Source organism: Leuresthes tenuis, unplaced genomic scaffold (genome assembly GCF_036924035.1).
Source record: "Leuresthes tenuis unplaced genomic scaffold, fLeuTen1.0.hap1 SCAF_22, whole genome shotgun sequence".
Taxonomy (NCBI): domain Eukaryota; kingdom Metazoa; phylum Chordata; class Actinopteri; order Atheriniformes; family Atherinopsidae; genus Leuresthes; species Leuresthes tenuis.
The window spans coordinates 27,038,636-27,059,158 of NW_027325376.1; the positions used below are offsets into that span (position 1 = coordinate 27,038,636).

Below are 20,523 nucleotides of genomic sequence, written 5' to 3' on the forward strand. Positions count from 1 at the left end.
ATGTCTTGAAGTGTGCAACATCCTGCCGGCGGGACGTAAAAACGTTTAGGGGTTAAAGAATAAATTGACTGGTTTAACTTTATAAACAAAAGATAATATTAAAATAATCAAATTCTTACATCAACCCAAACATCAGGATGATTGTGGAAGTTGCATCGCTTTAAAGAGGGTTCCAGTGAGGTGAACACATGCTGGGTCAAGGTGGTTCCCTCCTGGAGAACCACCTGTCTCCAGCTGAACTGAGTACCCATCCCAATTTGGTTCCATGCCGGCATTTGCCAGGCTGCTCCTTCACTCAGCTTCAGGTTGAAGAGCGACAAGAGGAGCCATGGTTCTGCATGACGTCTTTCGTTGGTCTTGGGCTGTGGCCACCGGACACAATAATAAACATACTTTCTCCTATAAGGTTGTGAATGAATAATTAACTTAAGTAAACTGATTGTGGCCACACAGAAAAGGTTGACTACTGAAAAATAAGCAGTAGTTACTGAGACTGCGGACTGCGATGAGTGAGCTGACAAAGGTAAAGACGGACAAAAACAAAGGTGGCAGATGATGTGAGTCTGGCCCGGCGACGGTACATGGGTCCCAAGGTCTGGGTTGCAAAATGGAACAAAAAGGCAATATAGGATGGCGCAAAGAGTCAAGACTCCACAAGACTGAAACTAATCTTGTGCCAACTGTTTGTATATGGCTGACAGCTGATACGATCTGTTGCATGTGTGCCTGGATATTTCCTGAATTAACAGAAAAACTCAAAAAAGACCAGAAATGTGATTTTTTTAAATTTTTTATTGTGTATTTGGGGCTCAAGAAGAACAACGGTAAAAGCAAAGGTGGAGGTATCACAGTGCTTGTTAACAACAGATGGCGTAAACCTGGACACATCACTGTGAAGGAGAAGATCTGTACCCAGGACATTGAACTGCTAGCTGGGAGTTCATATCCATATTATCCACAGCAAGAGTTCACCTGTGTCATTCTAGAAGCATAAGAAGTGTATGTATGGCCCCGATGCAGACACTCTCTGTGACGTACATCATAAGCTCAGTTGTTGCCAGACTAAAACACAACATTCCAACACATTCGTAGTGGTTTCTCCAGTTTTCAACCATGTCTTTCTCTCAAATACACTTCCAACTTTTCAATAGTTTTCTGCTCGACCAAAGAAAATAAAAAGTTGGATTTATTTTCTGCACGTGGAAAATAAGCATACAGCTTCTGCCTTTTCCCCACTGGGAATATCAAACCTCAATCTGGTTCTCCTGAGTTGTCTCAAGAAGCTGAAGATGATCTGCATCGATGCTTTCAGGCCAAAGACTGGGACGCACTCTGTGAGCCACATGGAGATGATATCATTGCCGTGACTACGTCACTGTAATTGAGTATGTTACAGATCACATCAACTTCTGTCTGAAGAGTATTATTCCTACAAGGACATTGAGGTGCTTCCCCAATAACAAACTCTGAATCATCAGGGTGATTTGAAAAATGGTGTTGAACATGAAAAAGAAAGCATTTTTGGCAGGGAGACAGGGAGTTATTAAGGACTGTTCTAAAATAGCTGAACAAGAAGATAACCGAGAGCAAGGACGTGCACAGAGAAAAAGCTAAAATGCAAGCTACAGCAGAACAGAGTGGGAGAGGGATATAAAAGATAACTGGCTTTGAGGTGAAAAGGGGTTAAACAGATGGAAGCCTGGGCAAATCCAATGAGCTGAACCTGTGTTTCAATAGGTTCAGCTCAGAACAACACAAAGCATGCTCCTCCCCTGCCTCCAGCAACATAGACCTCACACCCTACCTGTACCCACATCCTTCCTGTCACACCTCCATAATGTCACCTGGCACCTAAGTCATGGATCTTAACACAGCCTCACCCACATTGCCCCCACTTTATGACACAATGAGACCTCCACTGCATCTAAAAAAATGTTTTAAAAACACATCCATCTGTCCTCAGTGACTACAGACTAGCTGCTCTACCAGTCCTGGAGAGACTGTTGTTGGCTTACTTAATTAGGTAAGTAAATACCTTTCAGGACCCACTACAGTTTTCTTATCGTCCTGGACTTGGTGTTGAAGATGCCCACAGGAGCACCACAAGGGACTGTACTCTTATTATTTCTCTTCACTCTGTTCATCTCACTTTAAGTACAACTAAGTGTCCTGTCATGTCAAGAAACACTGATGACTAAGCAGCTGTTGGATGTATCAGTGATGAAAAAGAGGCTGAGTACAGGAAACTGGTCAATCACTTTGTGACATGGTGTGGGAACAACCACCCCATCTTCAACACGAACAACACAAAAGAGATGATTGTTGATACTAGGAGGACTAGTAATAAGCCAAACTCTACATTCATCCTGGGAGAGAAGGTGGACATGGTTGAGAAACACAGACATCTGGGAGTGTTAGCATATCTGTAAGGAGTGCTCTGCACTTCTAGAATAACAGCGAGGTACAGCAACCTAACGGTGAGAGAAGGTCTCTTCTGCACCATCAAAAATGTATTCATGCTTTCCAGTTTTCCAAGTGGCATGGTGTGCAACATTATGCAGTGTTTTTTCTCTATAATCAGGCACCGAGTAACTTGGGGCAATGTGGGGCTCAATGTCTTCCCCAAGAATCCATTAAGGATCAAATCACTAACCTTCCAGAAGACCAAAAGGTCATTGAGCAGATCGGTGACCTGGAAGTCCAGCTGAGCCATGGCAGCTCATGGCAGAAGGATTTTGGACCATTTCTTTTCTGCACTGCAATCTTGATCTTTGAGGTTGAAAGGACTCATGCCATTACTTTGCTCTTAAGCTCCCTCCATGGGAAAATAGTAAAAGAGTTTCCACCTGGTTGCAGCTATCACCTTTAACACTAGATGTTCAAACACACTGTACTTTTAAACCCTCATTTCATCACTGATGCTCTGATGTAGTTTTTTTAAGATAACATCGACAGAAGGGGCTTTGATCAGACCTTTCCAAATCCTATAAAGTAGGGTTTAGTGGGAATTAGGCGCATGCTCTGCTGTGATGGCACTCTCTGTCACGCGTCCTGTCGGCGTCTTGTCAGCGTCCTTGTTTGAGTTGGTGTTTCGTACTGTCCATCGTCTGTTTACTGTTATTGTTCAGTCCGTTATTGTTCAGTCACGCACCCAGGATACGGATCATATACAGGGCTTTCTGGGTTACATGCATACTGCTATGGATCCTCAACAACAACTGCTCGGCGCTACCACCAGAGGTCGGCGGGTACAAACAACTAACCTACAGCCGAGTATAGCTTCTCCACCTACGTTCTTCCATCCTCTGCAATGCGAATCCGGCAGTCAATCTCCCTCCAGAAATACGCCCAAGGAAAAGAGGTAGGCGAGGAGGTGTACGCACCAGGCTGGGGAAGCGTCCCTTCAGACCCCCTCTTCCCTCCATCGTACTGGCAAATGTACGCTCGCTCCGGAATAAAATGGATCTAATGCATGCCAAATGTCAGGTGGAGCGGGCCTTCAGAGAAGCATGCATCATCGCCTTGACTGAAACCTGGCTTGACAAGGATGTCCCTGACATGGAGGTCAGTCTTGACAACTTTTCCATCCTGCGGGCTGACAGGACCATCCAGTCCGGCAAGAACAGAGGAGGAGGCATCTGCATCTTTGTCAACAAGCGGTGGTGTACGAATATCAAAATCCACCGCACAGTCTGTAGACCTGACGTGGAGATTCTAACGCTGTCGCTGTGCCCGTTCCACCTCCTGAGGGAATTCCCCACCATCGTTATCCGCTGTGTTTACATCCCACCAAGTGCCAACACCGGAGCAGCAGAGGAGCTGGTAGCCGAGGGTGCTAGCCACATGATGGCTAAATATCCTGATGCCCCGGTGTTTATCTTGGGTGATTTCAACAGCTGTAGACACGGCGGTGTTATGCCATCTTTCCACGAGTACATAGACATTCCCACAAGGAAAAACAACACACTGGATTTATGTTATGGGACCATTTCTGATTTGTTTATCGCTCACGCACACCCACCACTCGGCTACTCCGCTCACAATGTTGTTTTCTTGTTACCGCATTACAAACCGGAACTGAAACGCATCAAGCCACACGTCCACCGCACCACCCTCTGGTCGAAGGACGCCATTACACAACGACAGGGTTCACTTGGTTACACAGACTGGGACATTTTTCAGGGTGAGCTGGACCACAGGGTGTCACTGATCACGGACTACATTAACTTCTGTATCTCATGCACAATCCCTATCAAAACTGTCAGAGATATCCCAACTCCAATCCCTGGATCACCTACCACATTAAAAGCAGCTTGAGGGAAAAGCAAAAGGCTTTTCAGCGTAAAGATTGGACAAATACAAGGACAGATTGGAGCAGGACTTCAGTACAATGAACACCAAACAAGCCTTCCATAAAGTCAAGATTCTCACCGGTAAATCACCCAGTAAGGCTCACTCCACAATCACAGATCCCACCTCTTTTGCTGACACTTTGAACTCTTTCTACACACGGTTTGACACCCAAAATCATTCTACCACATGCGAGGAACTGCTCAATGCCCTCCCCACGGATGTACCTGCACACTCTCCATTCACCACAGTGGAGGTACAGCAACAGCTGAGTAGGTGCAAAGCAGGGAAAGGACCCGGGCCTGACAACATCTCAGCCAAGGTGTTAAAGCTTTGTGCCATGGAGCTGCCCCCCCTCTTCATTCCATCTTCTGGGAATCATACAGGTCAGCATCCATATCCAACAGCTTGAAAACTTCAACCATCATCCCTGTACCCAAGAAACCACGAACCTCTGAACCAAATCACTACTGTCCAGTTGCACCAACCTCCATCATAATGAAAAGTCTGGAAAAGCTAATCCTGAAATAAAATTAAATGAAATCTTCTTTATTGTCATTATACATGAGTAAAACAAAATCAGCCCGGCAGCTTGAAAACAAATGCGCCAACTTTGAAGAGATGCAAAGAGTGGGGAGAGAGGGGAGGAAAAACACTATAGACTATGTTCCTTAAAGGAGAAGGAAAAACCCTCAGCAACATCAAGAACAGAAAAGATAAGCTCACCATCCAACATGGAACTCAAAACATTAGCAAACATTTACTCGCTTCACACATAAAAAACGCAAAACAACTTGAAGGCGTGGGATGGGGGTAAGACCAGAGAGTCGCTATGTCTGGCTCTCAACCAGTGTCTCAGTTCACAGGATGTCATCATGATACCACAGCAGGTTGCCATGGAGAAGTCCTTGATTGGGTCCCAGTCGAAGTCAACAATCACCAGGTGTTACGCACCAGCATCATTCAACCCATCCTACTGTACTGCTCACCCTGCTTTTACAACATGCTGTCCATCACCAACAGGAACAAACTGACAAAAATCACACACACCGCATCCCAAATCACAAATCATCCCACACCCAACCTCACCGAGCTCAACCTCGGAGCTGTAACACGCCTGGCACAGACAATAACAAACAACCCCACTCACCCTCTCCACCCATACTTCACACTGCTGCCACCTGGTCGCAGGTACAGGACTCTGAGATGGCGACGGGCTCGCTTCAACAAAAGCTTTGTCCCGTCTGCCATCTCAGCACTCAACTACCTCCCCCAATAGCCCTGAATGGACCCAGCCCTCCTGAGTGTGTCACAAGTGTTGGTTGTCTGGTGTGTGTGTGTATGTTGCTTAGTGTCTGGTGTTGCTCGGTGTTGGTGATGTTTATGTTGTGTGGAATGAGTGTGGAAACGAATTTCCCTTTGGGGACAATAAAGGCATTCTATTCTTTAGATAATCACTTTAAACCAGTAAAAATAGCAGGGAATAAGATGTTACCTTGAACTGCAGTATTTCCTCTCCATCTATGAAACAAAGCATGTCCTTCCAGTTGAAGGAGGCTTTTCTCCTATATTCATCAAGCGGTCCACTGGGGAGGTCAGCCACTTCATGACCCATTTTATATTGTTCAGATTGAAGGGGTATTACACAGGGTCACTGCAGGGCACTTTGCACTTTCTGAAACAGGAAACAAGAGAGGGAAATTAGGATTAAGAGATACACTTGGATACTTGCATCCATTAGCTTAGGTTTGAGAAAACAACTGTTAGGCTTAAAAGGTTTATCTTTAGATAATAATTTTGTTTATCACAATTTATTAAAAGATTTATTAGAGGAAAAGGACACGAGCTTAGAACAGAATAAATACGAGCTACAATAAAGACTGATGCCTGAATATGGAGCCATTGCAGCGCCATAATATTTGTTTGTTTTGAACTGAAAACTGAAACTCCAAGTTTGAACTTGCACTTGAAATAAAAAAAGAAAGGGTCCACAAGTTATTTCAGTTTCATTAATTTTTTTTCTATATATTCTATAAATTTTTTCAATTTTAAGATTTTTTTCCTTCAGTTTCAAACTATTGGCACTGTTCTGGTGTGAGGGGCGGCGCTTCCGATGATGGGGTGTGGAACCATGAGTGGCAGCTCGCTGACGACGCTGTCTTCAGGAAATGTGGGAACTGCAACAACTTATTTGACACCTCCTGTACACAGTATTGACGTGATTCCTGGTGAACATAACCTGTGCCACTGACAAAGTTTGGTTATTTAGGCGTCAACATCCAACACAAGTACAGTACGTGTAAGGCTTCAGACGTGGACATTTCCCACAAACCCTGCAGTTTGCATCAACATGGCGTCTTCCCGGGCATTGTACCTGTGTTTAACTGGGGGGCCTCTCAGCGGGCTTTCTTATCTGGATATTCGTATTCTTGTTTATTTGTGAAATGGCTTCAGTTGCACCCAAAGCACTGTTCCAATTTAAAATACACATTGAGAAGAACAGTTCAAAAATCTGGATGTTCAGCCTTCTTGCTCTGCCTACATGGAGGAGGCTTGCTGGCTGTGGCGACTGCTGACCACCTGGTCAATACGAGTCTACCCTGGCGACCGCAGCCTCATCTCAGCTAGTGGTTTTATCATTTGCCGCTGCCTGTTCTGCATTTGTAAACATGAAATTTAAGGCGTTTTGGGCACATTTAGGAGGTGAAACTGCAGAGAGTTTAAAAAAGAGAGTTCAATTACGAATATTTATTTTACTTTAATGTTTTAACTGAGCGCTCCCTGTGTGATTTTGAACTGTGCAGTGTCTGCCTCCCCCTTCTCTTTCAAAAACTATTTGAAAGATAAGAATAACTGTCGATCTTGTTGTAAGATCGATTTATGCAGGTGAGTGCCTGTATTTAACATGATTTTTTTGTATTTATTAGAATTACTGAAACTATAAACGTTTTTCACTAAGGCTGATATGACAGACAGAAGGTTATTGTTCCTTTCATTGTTCAGTGGCTTGTTTAACAGGTTAGTGTACTTTACTGTCTCGGGTTTCTTGTGTTGTCGACATCAATCACTCCATCCATCAATTTTTTTTGGAGCCTATCGCAGCGACCATTGGGCGAGAGGCGGGGTTCACCCTGGACAGGTCGCCAGTCCATCACAGGGCCACACAGAGACACACAACCATGCACACTCACTCCAAGGGACAATTTAGAGTCACCAATCGACCTAACATGCATGTTTTTGGATGGTGGGAGGAAGCCCGAGTACCCGGAGAGGAGCCAGGCATACACGGAGAGAACATCCAAACTCCAGGAACCCTAACCACCACACCACCATGCAGCCCAAGTACCAAACTGATGGTGTTATTTTCCCTCAGATAATATTGATGAATAAAAGGTGGTTTGATTTTTTTTTTCATCAATTTTTTTCCAAATGTTTAGTAGTTTCCACAGTGTTTAAAGATCTTCATCAGGAGGCTGAAAAAGCTCAAGAGGTGTGTGCATGCTGTCTGACAGCAGAGAAAACAGCATAGAAATGCAGAGAATCTGCAATTTACTGTGGTTGGAAAAAACTGTCTCTGCATTCCGTTTGTGGACAGATGTCAAAGTGCAGCATAGGAGACAACTTCTTTCCTTAACATGGTCTTTTTTTTAAAAACACAGCAATGCTAGAAAACCGAGCATTTAAAAGTCAGTACCGAAAGGGGCAGGTGCCACATAATAGTTTGACAAAACTCTATAGTTTCATAGTTGTGACTTTTTAAAGTGTCCATCCTTGTCATGGAGACGAATAATCAGATGATGCAGGAGTGAAATGTGAACAAAGCCCCCAGTTCTGACCATGCTGCAGCTTTCTGATCAGAATCCAGAGCTCACCGTGGATCTTTGGAGTCAGCAGCATGTTCTTGTAAGAGGTTACCTTCAGGTACTCGTCTGTCCTCTTAAAAACGGTGTAAGGTGGATTAATTAAACAACACATTTTCAGTGTTTAGTTTATGTATTCCCATTTCTGTTGCCTTAAGAAATGTAAAATGAAATTGTCAAATGCTTCTGTTTTCATGGAAATGTGCTGACTGAGCACAAAATAAATCAATCCTCAAAATCCACTGGTCGCTTTGGGAAGATTTAAATGTCCAGTTCTGAACTGTGGCTTACAAGTTCTGCTCAAGTGAGCATTTTTTCACTTGTTCATACATAAATGGTGGGATCAACAATCACCTCCTAAATGTGCGCAAAACGACTTATCTTTCATGTTTCCAAATGCATAACAGGCAGCGGCAAATGATAAAACCACTAGCTGAGACAAGCTGCTATATTGATTAAGAATCATGTTAATGCCTTATATAACAGGTGTCACACAAGTTGTTGCAATTCCCATGTTTCTTGGGAACCAGAGTGGTGTAAAAAGAAAGAGGCAACACTCCCACAGACTTCTATAGAAAGAAAGGGTCACAGAGCTGCCAATAGTTCCAAAGACCAGCAGGTCTAGCACTGCTCATTCTAGGTGTTTCGGAAGTATTTTATCTGGTACATTGATGAAATTACAATAGTCAACAGCATTATTTCATGGAGCCAGTTATAGTTAATTAATGGTGTTAACCAGCTAGTTGTAGTTTAACTGCAGTTAGCTAATGTGAGTACAACTTCAGTCACTGTAGACATTGTCAGTAAGCCTGCATCTATCTCCAGTTCATTGTAGTTATTGGCAGTTTTTTTATATAAAGATTTTCTTTGAGCATTAGTTTTGTCTTTTGGTGCTGACGAGGGCTGGGTATCAATCAAAATTTTGCGATACCGGTACCAATACCGATAACTTCACTTCAATAGCGGTTCCTCAGCAATACTTTTTTCGATACCAATTTTATAATATCAATTCAAACAACAAGGAAATTAAATTACACATAACAGTACAAATCTTCAGTTTTATTTTTCAGCTCAGTATTTTTCCATTCCAAGCAGTTCTCTTACAGAAAAAAATTTACATAAAATAATTTCCACAGCAAAACAGTTTGCGCCATTTGGATGTTGGTTTTTAGGCTAAATCTGGTCGGTCTGTCATAGTCTTGATTTAGTTCAGAAATAGTCGTTGAAAGAGTCTTTTTTACAACGGCCTGAAAATGACAGCTTTTTACCTTTCAACCAAATGTAGACGTTGTTTGGACGCATACCATCACGTCTTTTCAACGTTTTTTTCCAAGTTTTGCTGGGTGGGCTGCAAACAAGTGACAGGTTGGTGTCTAACACTATCCTACATACTGAGGATACTTTTCACTCAGCAGTTTTTCTTCAGAAAAGTCAACGTGTCTGCTTTCTGCACGTATTAAGCTGCAGTAACATTAAGATTTCTGCATGATTTCCATGCAGAATTTGATTTCACTGAACGTTAATTTTCCTGTTATAATCCCACACACTGCGCCGTCCTCGGTGCTCTTAGATGAAGCCGAGTCCAGTGGTGGAGACTTTGAATTATGCTGCTCGGGCTCTGTGGCGTCCACAGGCTGACTTGAATGCTTGAATGGTTGCAGTCCGACCTTCTTGCAGTAAAACACGGAGCAACTTTCTGCTCTTAAATTGATTTTGTGCACGGTCAAATAATTCATTAAATTAGTCGTGTTGCTGGCCTTAGCAGCGATGACTTTTTGGCAGATGTTGCATCGCGCAGTATTGGCATCAATCTTGGTGAAATGGAGCCACACTTTTGACCTCGGTGGCATCGTTTAACTGGTTCAACAACACGCACTCAACTACAGTTCCCAACGCAGATGCACGTGAACCCGTCTGTGGGCATAACCACATTTTCAGCAGAAAAAGTTTCCTTTACATTCATATTTAAATCAATTAATTTATATTTTACAATAGTTTTCTGATTTGAAGCACAATAAACAGGGTTACAGCTACATGTATTCAGTTAACATGAAAAGCAAAAAGTGAAGAAAAGAAGAATTCATCAGTCAAAGCAGCTACAGCCCCATATTTTCCTCCAGCTCATTTAAAGCCTCTTTATAATAATTTATTTAGCTCAGCTTTGCCATTCAGCTCATTTCCATCTGACACCAGGCAGAGAGAACAGACAGACTGAATTACATCCTCTACAGATGGTGTGTTTGGGAGTAAGTCCTGGGCACAGACAGTAATATTGCATGCGTTGTTAGAAGGATGCAGATCTGAAGGTAAGCTGGACCAGAGCTCTGAACCACTGGCATGTTTAGGAGGATAAGGTAAAGCATTCCCGTGTTAGCATGCAGAGCACACCAGAAATTACTTTAAAATGGGTGTTATAGCTCCACTGTTTGGTTTTCTTTCTACGTACAACCTTATTATAATCCACTGCAGACATGCTTATATTAATGGCAAGGCAAGGCAAGCCAATTTTATTTGTAAGCGTATTTCATACACAAGTGCAACACAATGTGCTTTACATAGCAGGAAAATAAAGAACAGAATAAAAGGATGAAAAGATAAACTTTGACTCCCAGAAGGCTGACACGAGGTGTGGAGTTCCTCAAGGTTCAGTCCTTGGTCCTCTCTTATTTTACCTTTACATGCTTCCCTTAGGAAAACATTTGTGAGACAACAATATCAACTACCATGCGTACACCTACCATTATGCAGATGATACTCAAATTTACATTGCCCTCTCTCCTGATGACTACAGCCCGATTGATTCCCTTTATCATAGCATCTCACTGATAAATGACTGGATGTCTCACAATTTCCCACAGCTAAATGACAACAAAACAGAAGTTATTGTTTTTGGTCCTAAGAAAAATGAGAGAATTGAGGTCAGTACTTATCTGAAAACTCTATCACTACAGACTACAAGCCATGCCAGAAACTGGGGTGTTATATTAGATGCTGACTTACACTTTGAAAACCAGATTAATTCACTCACCAAGTCTGCATTTTACCACCTAAGAATATAGCAAGTATTAGAGGCCTTCTATCTAAACCAGACCTGGAAAAACTTGTCCATGCTTTTATCTCGAGTAGACTAGACTACTGCAATGGGCTTTATACCGACCTTCCAAAGAAAACCATCCAAAATTTGCAGCATGTTCAAAATGCAGCTGCACAGGTACTCACAAAAGACAAAAAATATGACCACATCACACCAGTTCTCAGATCTTTGCACTGGCTCCCTTTGTGTGTCTACAAATCCCTAAATGGTTTGGGCCAAAAATACCTGCTAAATCTTTTTATTCCCTATCAGCCATCAAGAACCCTGAGGTCACCTGGAAAGGGACTGCTAACGGTTTATAGTCCTAAGACAAAACATGGTAAAAGCATCATTCAGACACTGTGCTGCTTATTTCTGGAACAAACTCCCTGAAACACTGAGATGTGCCCCAGATGTTGCTACTTTTAAATCAAGGCTCAAAACTTTCTTGTTTTGTCAGGCCTTTGAAATGTGATGATGGGTGCCAATGGTTAGAGTTACAGATACTCTCGAGTGTTTATTATCTCCTTTTTACTCGTCTTATCCTTTTTTTTCTTACCAAAGCATTTTATTAATTCTATCTTGCACCACTTCTGGTTCCGGCTGTTACAGAAGGTTTTATTGTCTTGCTTTGTTTTACTTGTCTTTGCACGTTTTTATCTTTTTATCTTTTTTATATTAATTAACATTTATTTTCCATCACTAAATATAATCTGTAAATGTTTTCAATGATGTATTGCTTCCCTCTAAAATTCCGAACAGTGATAAATGTTGAGTCTCTGCAGTCAGGTAGTAATCACTGCACATTATTGGTCAATATTTGGAGAAAATTGTGGGGAAAATAGTCGTTTCTGCACTGCATCCCGTTCAAACCGATTGACACGTGAGCGCGTGTCGGTTAGTTCATAGCGTGTCGTAACTCTCTTTGTATAAGGCTCTGAGAGGGACCATGACCCGAAACAGCAGGAGCCTTACATGAGAGAGCAGAAGCTCCAGAAACATGGCAGGAAATTACAAGTAATATAGACAAACAAGTGACAGCGGAACCGGCGACATAAACCATGAGAGGAACTCTGTTTTAAGCCTTTTAACGTATTCTAAGTGTTCAGCACTTAGGTCAGTACCTGCTGGTTTTAAAGCGCTATATAAACAAAGTTGGCTCGGCTCGGCTCGGCACGACTCGGCTCTCTGTGTGGGGCTGAATCCAGTACTTGTGCCGGTGACTTTCACTCCTGTTTCAAACTATGCAGCAGACACATCAATGACACATCAATTTTAACGCTTTGCTTATCAACCATTTTACTTGCTGTCATGTGATAACAATGTTCTCAATAATCAGACATTTCAGATGAAAAACTGCTGCTCTTAAGCAAGAGCACTTCTTTTATATCCTTGTATGACATAAGCCAACAGAGTGACGGCAGTACTCAGACATAAGGCAGTTCTTTAGCTAAGAAGCTAAGTATGTGACCAGTTCTGTCTTACCTTATAGCTCTGTTACTTATTTGTCTCCCCTGTTTCTTTCTCCATTGCTCATTATCAGAAGGAACTGTACTATGCGCTCAAGGTACTTCCTGTTTTTCCCTCACCAGTAGCTGCAGTGATACTTCCTGTTCATACCTTCCAGAGTAAGAGTATCCACTTCAGTCATCTATATTGAATTAATTTGAAAACCTTTTGTCGTTTATTCTGTAAATTTAAGTTTTTGCTTTTTTCAAAGAATTGAACGGGTGACGAAACAGCTTGTCATGGCCTGTCATGGCAAACCTTTCCGCTTTCATCGGACAGTCTCAAGCTTTGTTGCTGAGAAAGGTGCCTATTGCAGTGATGTTGCTGCATCAGAATATTTTTCCTACACGAACATGTACATGTTGAAAAAGAGTAAAAGGGATCTCCAGAAACCCTTATTGGTGCATCCAGTAATTATTCAGTTCTTAAGTTTATACTGTTGAGACTTATATCCTCATTTGTCTGCTAAATGCATAAACATAAACATTTAGTCATGGGTTTATATTACGTTTGATTCATGGCAAGTCTTTGGTTGTGATTTTGTTAATCAGGTCATTAGTCTTTTTTTCCTTTTATTCATGTGGGTTCATGTTCACTGTTCTCTCTCATAGTTTCCTCGGTCTTCACGTCTTTTCATTAGTTCCACTCTCTTTTTGTTACATTTTCCTTTACGTCCTGGCTGAACTGTGTCTGCATTTGGGTCCTCCTCCTCTCCCGACCTTCCATCCTAACAAGAACGGCTCATGTTATTTTGGTCTATATCCTGATATAAGGTGACTGAAGTCATAAATGTATATATTCCAGTGTTTTAATTCATAAGACTTTAAAAAAGACTACATGGCCCAGGCGAAGATTTGTGATAGCTTTTTCATTTTTAATGACTTACACCACTCCTACTTGTTAGCTGATACACAATAATGACTAAGATCTATGAGAAATATCAAGATTATTTTATTTGAAAAAAAAACCTGTATTTCAATTACTTTGTCTAATCAATTATGTTTTTATTATCTGAGTACCATTTATATCTGTTAGTGTAGTGGGTCCTTCTACACAGGGCAGCATCTATGTTACTGTCATAAAAGGTACATAGAAGGACAGTGCTGTTCAGAGGGCATTGTAGGAAAAGACAGTGGTTAAATCAGGGGTTCTATATGCTAATTTTGTGAAAACAGAGGTTACACTGTTTTGTAAAAGCATAAAAGTAGATATTATAACAAATGCTAAAAAAAAAAACAGATTAATGAGTTAACTGTAAAACAAGAATCCTATTCACCATAAAAGAAAAATACATTCACACATCCTGGCCATTCCATGTATTGCATTCCATATATTGCACAACTCCCACTTATATATATATTATATATAATAATTCAGTGCAATCACTGCCTTTGGATTAAAGTAGTTTTGAATTTGGTTTATCCTTGTTTTTATTGTCTTGTATCCCGTGAGCAGAAGCTGAAACAGAAGGTGTCCTGGGTGTGTTTGGTCGTTTAGAGCGCATTCCTTTCTGCCGCTGTACAGCTACCATGCCACACACACAGTATGTGAGAACACTCTCAACACATCAGTGTGTGCCTCAGTTCATACTCCTCTACTATGAGTGTTCAACTCTTCTGTCAGCGAGCCGTCACCCACAGCAGCTGTGAGGTTGCTGGATTTGTAGCTGACAATATGCTGGACCCCTTACCACACCCGCAGGGTGGTGTTGCTGCTTAGATGAGCCTCTATCCTTCTCTCGTAGTTTGCCTTAGCCTTCCAGATGACTCTCTTCAGTTGGCTCTGGCAACACTGTATTGTGCCCCATCACCAGACTTGAACACTGAATTCCTCTCCTTCAACAGGTTCTGGGCCTCCCTTGTTATCCAGGGCTTCCAGTTGGGATAGACCCAAACATGTTTATCTACAGTGACTGTCCATGCAGAATTTGATGTAAGCTAGGACCGCTGCCTTGTAGTCCACCACGTCCTGGTACACACATCCCAGCTGGTTCTCTAGAAGCAGTCCTGAAGTTGGTGAGAAGCATCTTCGGGCCATTTTAAGGTAATTATTGTGGTAAGAGCCCTTTTCCTGATGGGGGTGTATGATGTCAGACTGACCAAGGTGTGCCAGCGACTTAGCCCTAAGGCCCCAAATGATGTTTGTACACATCTTGTCCAGTGTGTTTGCTCCTCTGGTTGCAAAGTTTATGTGCTGGTGGAATTTTGAGAGCACTGTTTTCAAATCAGCACGGTTGAAGTCTATGATGGGAACAGCTTCAGGATTTGTGCTCTGTTGATTGTCGATGGTGTCATACAAGGGTCGAATAGTGACACTAGCATTTGCATCAGGACTTAGATAAACAGCAGTTATCAGTATGACATTGAACTCCCATGGGAGATATATGGACATGAATTTAACAGTCACAATCTCCGAATCCAATGAGCAGTGGGTGGCCATCACCTTGGCATTGGCACATTAGCTGTTGTTTACATAAATGCATAATCCTGTTCCTTGCTTTTACCTGTTGTCCTGTTGTGCTGATAGGCTGTGTAGCCCTGTAGCTCAATAGCTGTGTCTAGGATCAGTGAATAAATCCAGGTCTCTGTGATAATCAGAATGCTTCTGTTCCCTACAGTGTTGTTTGTTGCTGCCTGCAGCTTCAGCTCATCCCACTTGTTTGCAAGAGATCTCACGTTGGTGAGAAAAATACTAGTATGTGGCAGTTTTTGCAGCTGCCTCCATAGCCTCACTAGTGCGCCAGCTCGACAGTCCTGCTTCTGCTTCCTCTCCCTGTGCCGCCACTGCCTCCTGCCCCCCGGGATAGCGAGCCACAGAGTGCCCGGGGTTCTGGTTATGGTGGGTGGGATGTGACTTGAGTTGAGGTACTCAGCTGTAACATGTTCCTCACTCTTTAATCCAATTTGTAAAAGATTGTGCTGGCTGTAGATGTTATTGGCCAAGCAGAAAGTTGTCTGGAAACTATACAACAAACTCCATAGCATCCATAGCATCAAATAAGAGAAATAAGCAGATACAAAGTACTTTTGGGATAGGCAAAAGCACAGACTTTTGAGAAAGCACTCGAGGCTTTTCTTCATCCCTGATGAAGAGCAAAGCTCTTCAGAGAGATGCCATAGTTTCTTGTTTTGTCCTCGACAGGCAACTGAGCTGACTGATATATACCAGTCAGCCATAACAATATAACCACCTTCCTAACATCTCATAGGTCCCCCGTATACTGCCAAAAGAGCACTGACCAGTCAGAGTATGGAAAAAGAACGTAAAGTTGGCCTGGAATGTCTTGTACCAGGACATAAGGAATAGATCCTATGCCCTTCATAGGTTGTTGGGTTGGGTTGTTTTTAGAAGAAAATACTTAGACATGGAATGTGAAATGAACAGTGCAGTTTCAATTCCAAGACCACAGCTTGTAGGACTGAAGAGTTTAATGTTTGAGAAGGTGGTCAGCAGCATAGGAGCAATATAGTGTATAGCTTTTCACGGTTTCTCTTCACTCTACTCCTCAAACTTCTAGAACAACTAATGTCATGTCCATAAATCCTTAGAAAACTCTTGTGGAGGTAAACCTAAGTCATATCCACACCATACACTGTCTGTTGAGACTCACGTCAGGGTGTTCTCTGGTAAAGTAAACAGAAGATTTTCCAACAATTTAGAATTTTTCTGTACAGCATAATGATGCCCTCAGCTGTGAGTTTGACTTCTGGAACTCCAATGAGAGAGTCCTCTCTGCCCCGGGCAGCTGAGATCATCTGTGAAAGCTGTCACGGTAGGATGTTTTCTAACCATTTCAAAGCAGCAGATGTTTTCTATAGAGGTTCAGTGTGAGGTAAAACAAGCCTGCAAATGCACAGAATGACTAAAAGTAAGTGGAAAAGAAAACAAATAAACACACAATATATATAGAATAAGGTGCTGATAGGGTGGTGGGGTATATACACAATGGTTGCAATAAATGAAATAGAATATAAAGTGCAATAGCATTGCACAGAGTTGTGAATATTGGACAGGAACATAAATATGAATGTGATGAAATTCACGATTCCACGGATAATATTCAACCCCTGTTTTTCACAGAATTACAATCAAAACCCTGCAAAGACATTAATCCACTGGATAATGCTAATTATTATTGATTATATTTATTTAAACAAAGCAAAAGGATGAACCTGGTTCATTACAAAACAGATGTTAAAGAAGAGGTGTCATGATAATAAAAACCTCTAACAAAGCCATTTTTTGATAGATCACTGACATCGACCCAACCAGCACTTTTCTCCCAGAAAACACAGGCTCTTAACATAAATCATATCTTCTTCAGGCTGTCAGAGCTCTTTAGCCTCAAAGTCCTCTCTTAAAAACAAACAAAAAACCTTAACACATCAAATCCTGGAGAAACCTCCCACTTTCACTCATTGGTGGAATATGTGCTGTCAAAGTAAAAATGAATTAAGTCACTGTTCCAACAAACAACTGATTCTAATCTGTTTCTGAATACAACATCATAAAACCCTGCAGATCTGGATAAGGTTAAAGGAAAAGGACATTGTGAAAACAAAAGCTAATTTACAGACAAAATCTTTAGATTTTAACCACACAAATCTGACAAGGACAGGGATAAGCCAACGGGAATATACACTGAGGGGAACAAATGAGTTGAGTGGACACAGGTGTGTAAGTGGAGCTGAGGACCAAAACAGGGTAACTGAGGATAATGACCAGGACAAGGTTCTAAAACACAATACAAGGTATAAGTTGTAGCGAACTCAAGTGTGGAATTTAATACAAACTTAAGATTTGAAATGACTGCAACATTCTTTTGTGGGGATGGTCAGTGTGGAAATACCAGATGGGGGATTTCTACATCAAAGAAGAGAAATTTACAACAACATTTGCCCACAAAAGCATTTTGGGGGAGTTTTCTAATCCCCTCTTTCCACAGACCTGTGCCATAAATTTAGATAAATGCATTAATAGCTTAGTGCTAACTAAGCTGAACAAACAACGGACCCTCTCAGGAGAGTATTGGGGCAAACCAGAACAGGACCCCGCCGAAATCAAATATGGTTCAAAGTAAACAATGGTGACAGTTTGCCCTGACTCTGACTCAAGCCAGAGACAGTCACTGCACGGACCTCTCAAAAGGATCTCACCCAGAATCACTTTTAGCTGAATCTTGAAACTGTATTAAATGTGCTTTGTATCTTTGTACAAGTTCTTTCATGTTCTCAGTGATATCACAAGCCGCATTTTAATACCTTTTTCATGACCGTACGTGGAACGATACGGAAGATATTATTATTTTGGAAAATTTCTAATCAGCTTATGGAGCCACGTTGCCCCCGAGTGGTTCATAGCACTGAATAGTTAAACCCAAACTAATCAACAACTTGCATATGACATGTGACATTTATATGAAATAATGCAACTATTAACCAATTCTTCAGCTGTTTCTTATTGTATTCTGTGTTTAAAACAGGAAAATAACATTGGTTGGTTCGTTATTCATACTTCATAACTCTACAGATATCCATCTGAATGTTGAGACTCATAACCATCATGTTATGTTATGTTATGTTATGTTGTTTTTGCTGTCTTTATATCCTAAGTTTATGCTATATCTTTCCCTTTATATCTTAACAAGTTATGGTGTTTTAGAATCCTCTGAACAAATGTTTATGAGACGGAGGAATGCAGGAGTCGAATTGCTTTGAGGCAAACCTCCAAAATACGCCCAGGCAGACGTCACAACAGTTTCAGGAATTCCATTGGCTGAAAGTGTAGCGTAGGCCTACGTCATGCCCCGCCTCCGCGAATCAAACTCCGGAACCCGCGAGGAAAAGTCAGAGTTATTGCCCAGTTCGCATAGGTTCTTGAATAGAACATGGACGGAATATTGAAAGAGAATATTGAAGGTCCAGATCAGTAGAGAAGATGAAGAGCAGAGAGCTCGAATTGATGGAATGAGAGTCTGGCGGAGAGTCTTTGAAAATGGCAGGAGAGGAAGATGAGATGGAAGAAGAAGGTCCGAACAAAGACAGAAAGAGAAGAATGTAGTAGAAAGATACATTTTGCGTTTTTGTTCGTCCGTCATCCTGTCTCCTCTCTATGGCACGTTTTAAACTCTGCTGCTGCAGCATCCTCACCTATTTTTTATCAGAAAAAGGAGCCAGCGTTCAGCTTGTCAATCTTTTGTGAATTTAAGTTCACCTCATCAGAGTTGGTCAGCAACCAAAACCAACTTGACCCATGGACAGTTTTATTATTATTTGCGTGAATTCCGACACACCACCCGTTCGTCTTCAAGCTATCTGAAGGAAGCCAGGAAAGCGACCGGTCCAGTCCCTGAAAGTCAACCACAGCAAAGGCCGCGAGACGCGGAACCGAGAGAGAGACCCAGTGGGACCCGCTGGCAATGACCTGTGGTTCGGAGCTGACCTAACCGTAAGATCTGCCCTGTTCTTACATTTCAGACGGTATGCGGTGGGTGTCGAGAGAATTTGCTGTTAAAATGATAAATTAACCCAAGTCGTTAGCTTTTAAATTCAAATAGTAACAAAGCTCGACTATTTGAATGATTCCGATATCCATCCATCTCCTCCCCTTAGTTCTTTTCAATTCACTAAGTGTTTCTTATATAATCATTCATATTCAAAGCATTTCTCCTGTTGTCTTAAGGCTCATGTCTTTGGTCATATCATTTTAATAAATATATATATACATATATAAAATCAACCGGCTTTTGTGTATGTGTTCTTTACGCACGTGTGAGTCCAACAAAACGAGAATTCATGAGTAGCGACTATATGAGACTGAAATTTATTAGTTATTAATGAATAATTCATTGTTAATTTAACATACCAGAATCGTAAGATTCTGTCTTTTTCCTTCGATTGAAGGTGGTGCCCTAAAACGAGGTTAAATAAGGCTTATTCAGATAGAAAGAACTTTCGGATAAATCCTTATATCTTATCACATCACGCTACGTGTGTCCGCTAAAAATATATATTGTTGGTGCCTTGTGTGCCGGCGATATATAATTTGGCTACAAAGTTTATACAAAATACCAACTGAGAACATAAAACAGAGTAAATAAATAAAAACTAAGAAATAATGAAACCATACAAAAGACCAGAAACTCAAAGGACAAGAAAATCAACTGTGGCTGTTTAAACTTTCTAAAGACTTGTTCAGACCAAGCACAAAAGAAGCAACTATACTTTAGCAACAAAACCAGAAATAAATATATAAAAACCCAACCAGCAATTGCTAATATTTGGAAGTGACTTTTTAATAAAACAAGCACTCATTATAAGTACAGAGTAACAGATTTTTTCATAAGTCCATGCAGTTTTGTTTTTTTATCCTAACCTCATAATATGAAAACACTACAGGTCATACTCTGACTATTCTACCATACCTCCACACTACCATCTACCACCTGAGTCTTTGGAGGGGGAGCTTGTTTCAACTGAAATGGACGAAACATGACTCAGGGTGCTGCTGATTGTTTATTGCTCCAAATAAATACAATCAAATTCTTAATCTCCAGTTAGTTAATATTCCCACACATGCAAACTTTGTGTAATTATTACATTTGAAATAGATCAAAGGAACTACTAAGCCACACAACAGAGCGAGCACATTCAAAGACCCTGCTGGCAGACCTGTCATTATTATGAAAAATATTTCATCAGACCTGAATATAATAATACTCTTTTTTTCAGT

At 41.4% G+C, this 20,523-nt stretch overlaps 1 protein-coding gene across 2 annotated transcripts in view; it reads right to left on the reverse strand.

The window, feature by feature from the left end:
- Positions 1-12,869, reverse strand: part of acox3 (acyl-CoA oxidase 3, pristanoyl) — a 77,533-nt gene extending 64,664 nt beyond the window's left edge. The window contains exons 1-2 of one of the 2 annotated variants that reach the window (XM_072376671.1): positions 12,769-12,869; positions 5,846-6,025 (exon numbers count right to left, since the gene is read on the reverse strand). In XM_072376671.1, the coding sequence (XP_072232772.1) occupies positions 5,846-5,965 (120 nt within the window). In that variant the 5' untranslated portion in view covers positions 5,966-6,025; positions 12,769-12,869. Of the gene's footprint in view, positions 1-5,845; positions 6,026-12,407; positions 12,424-12,768 lie in introns of those variants that run through there. The other variant, XM_072376672.1, reaches the window with a different exon arrangement.
- Between the last annotated feature and the right edge of the window lie 7,654 nt (positions 12,870-20,523).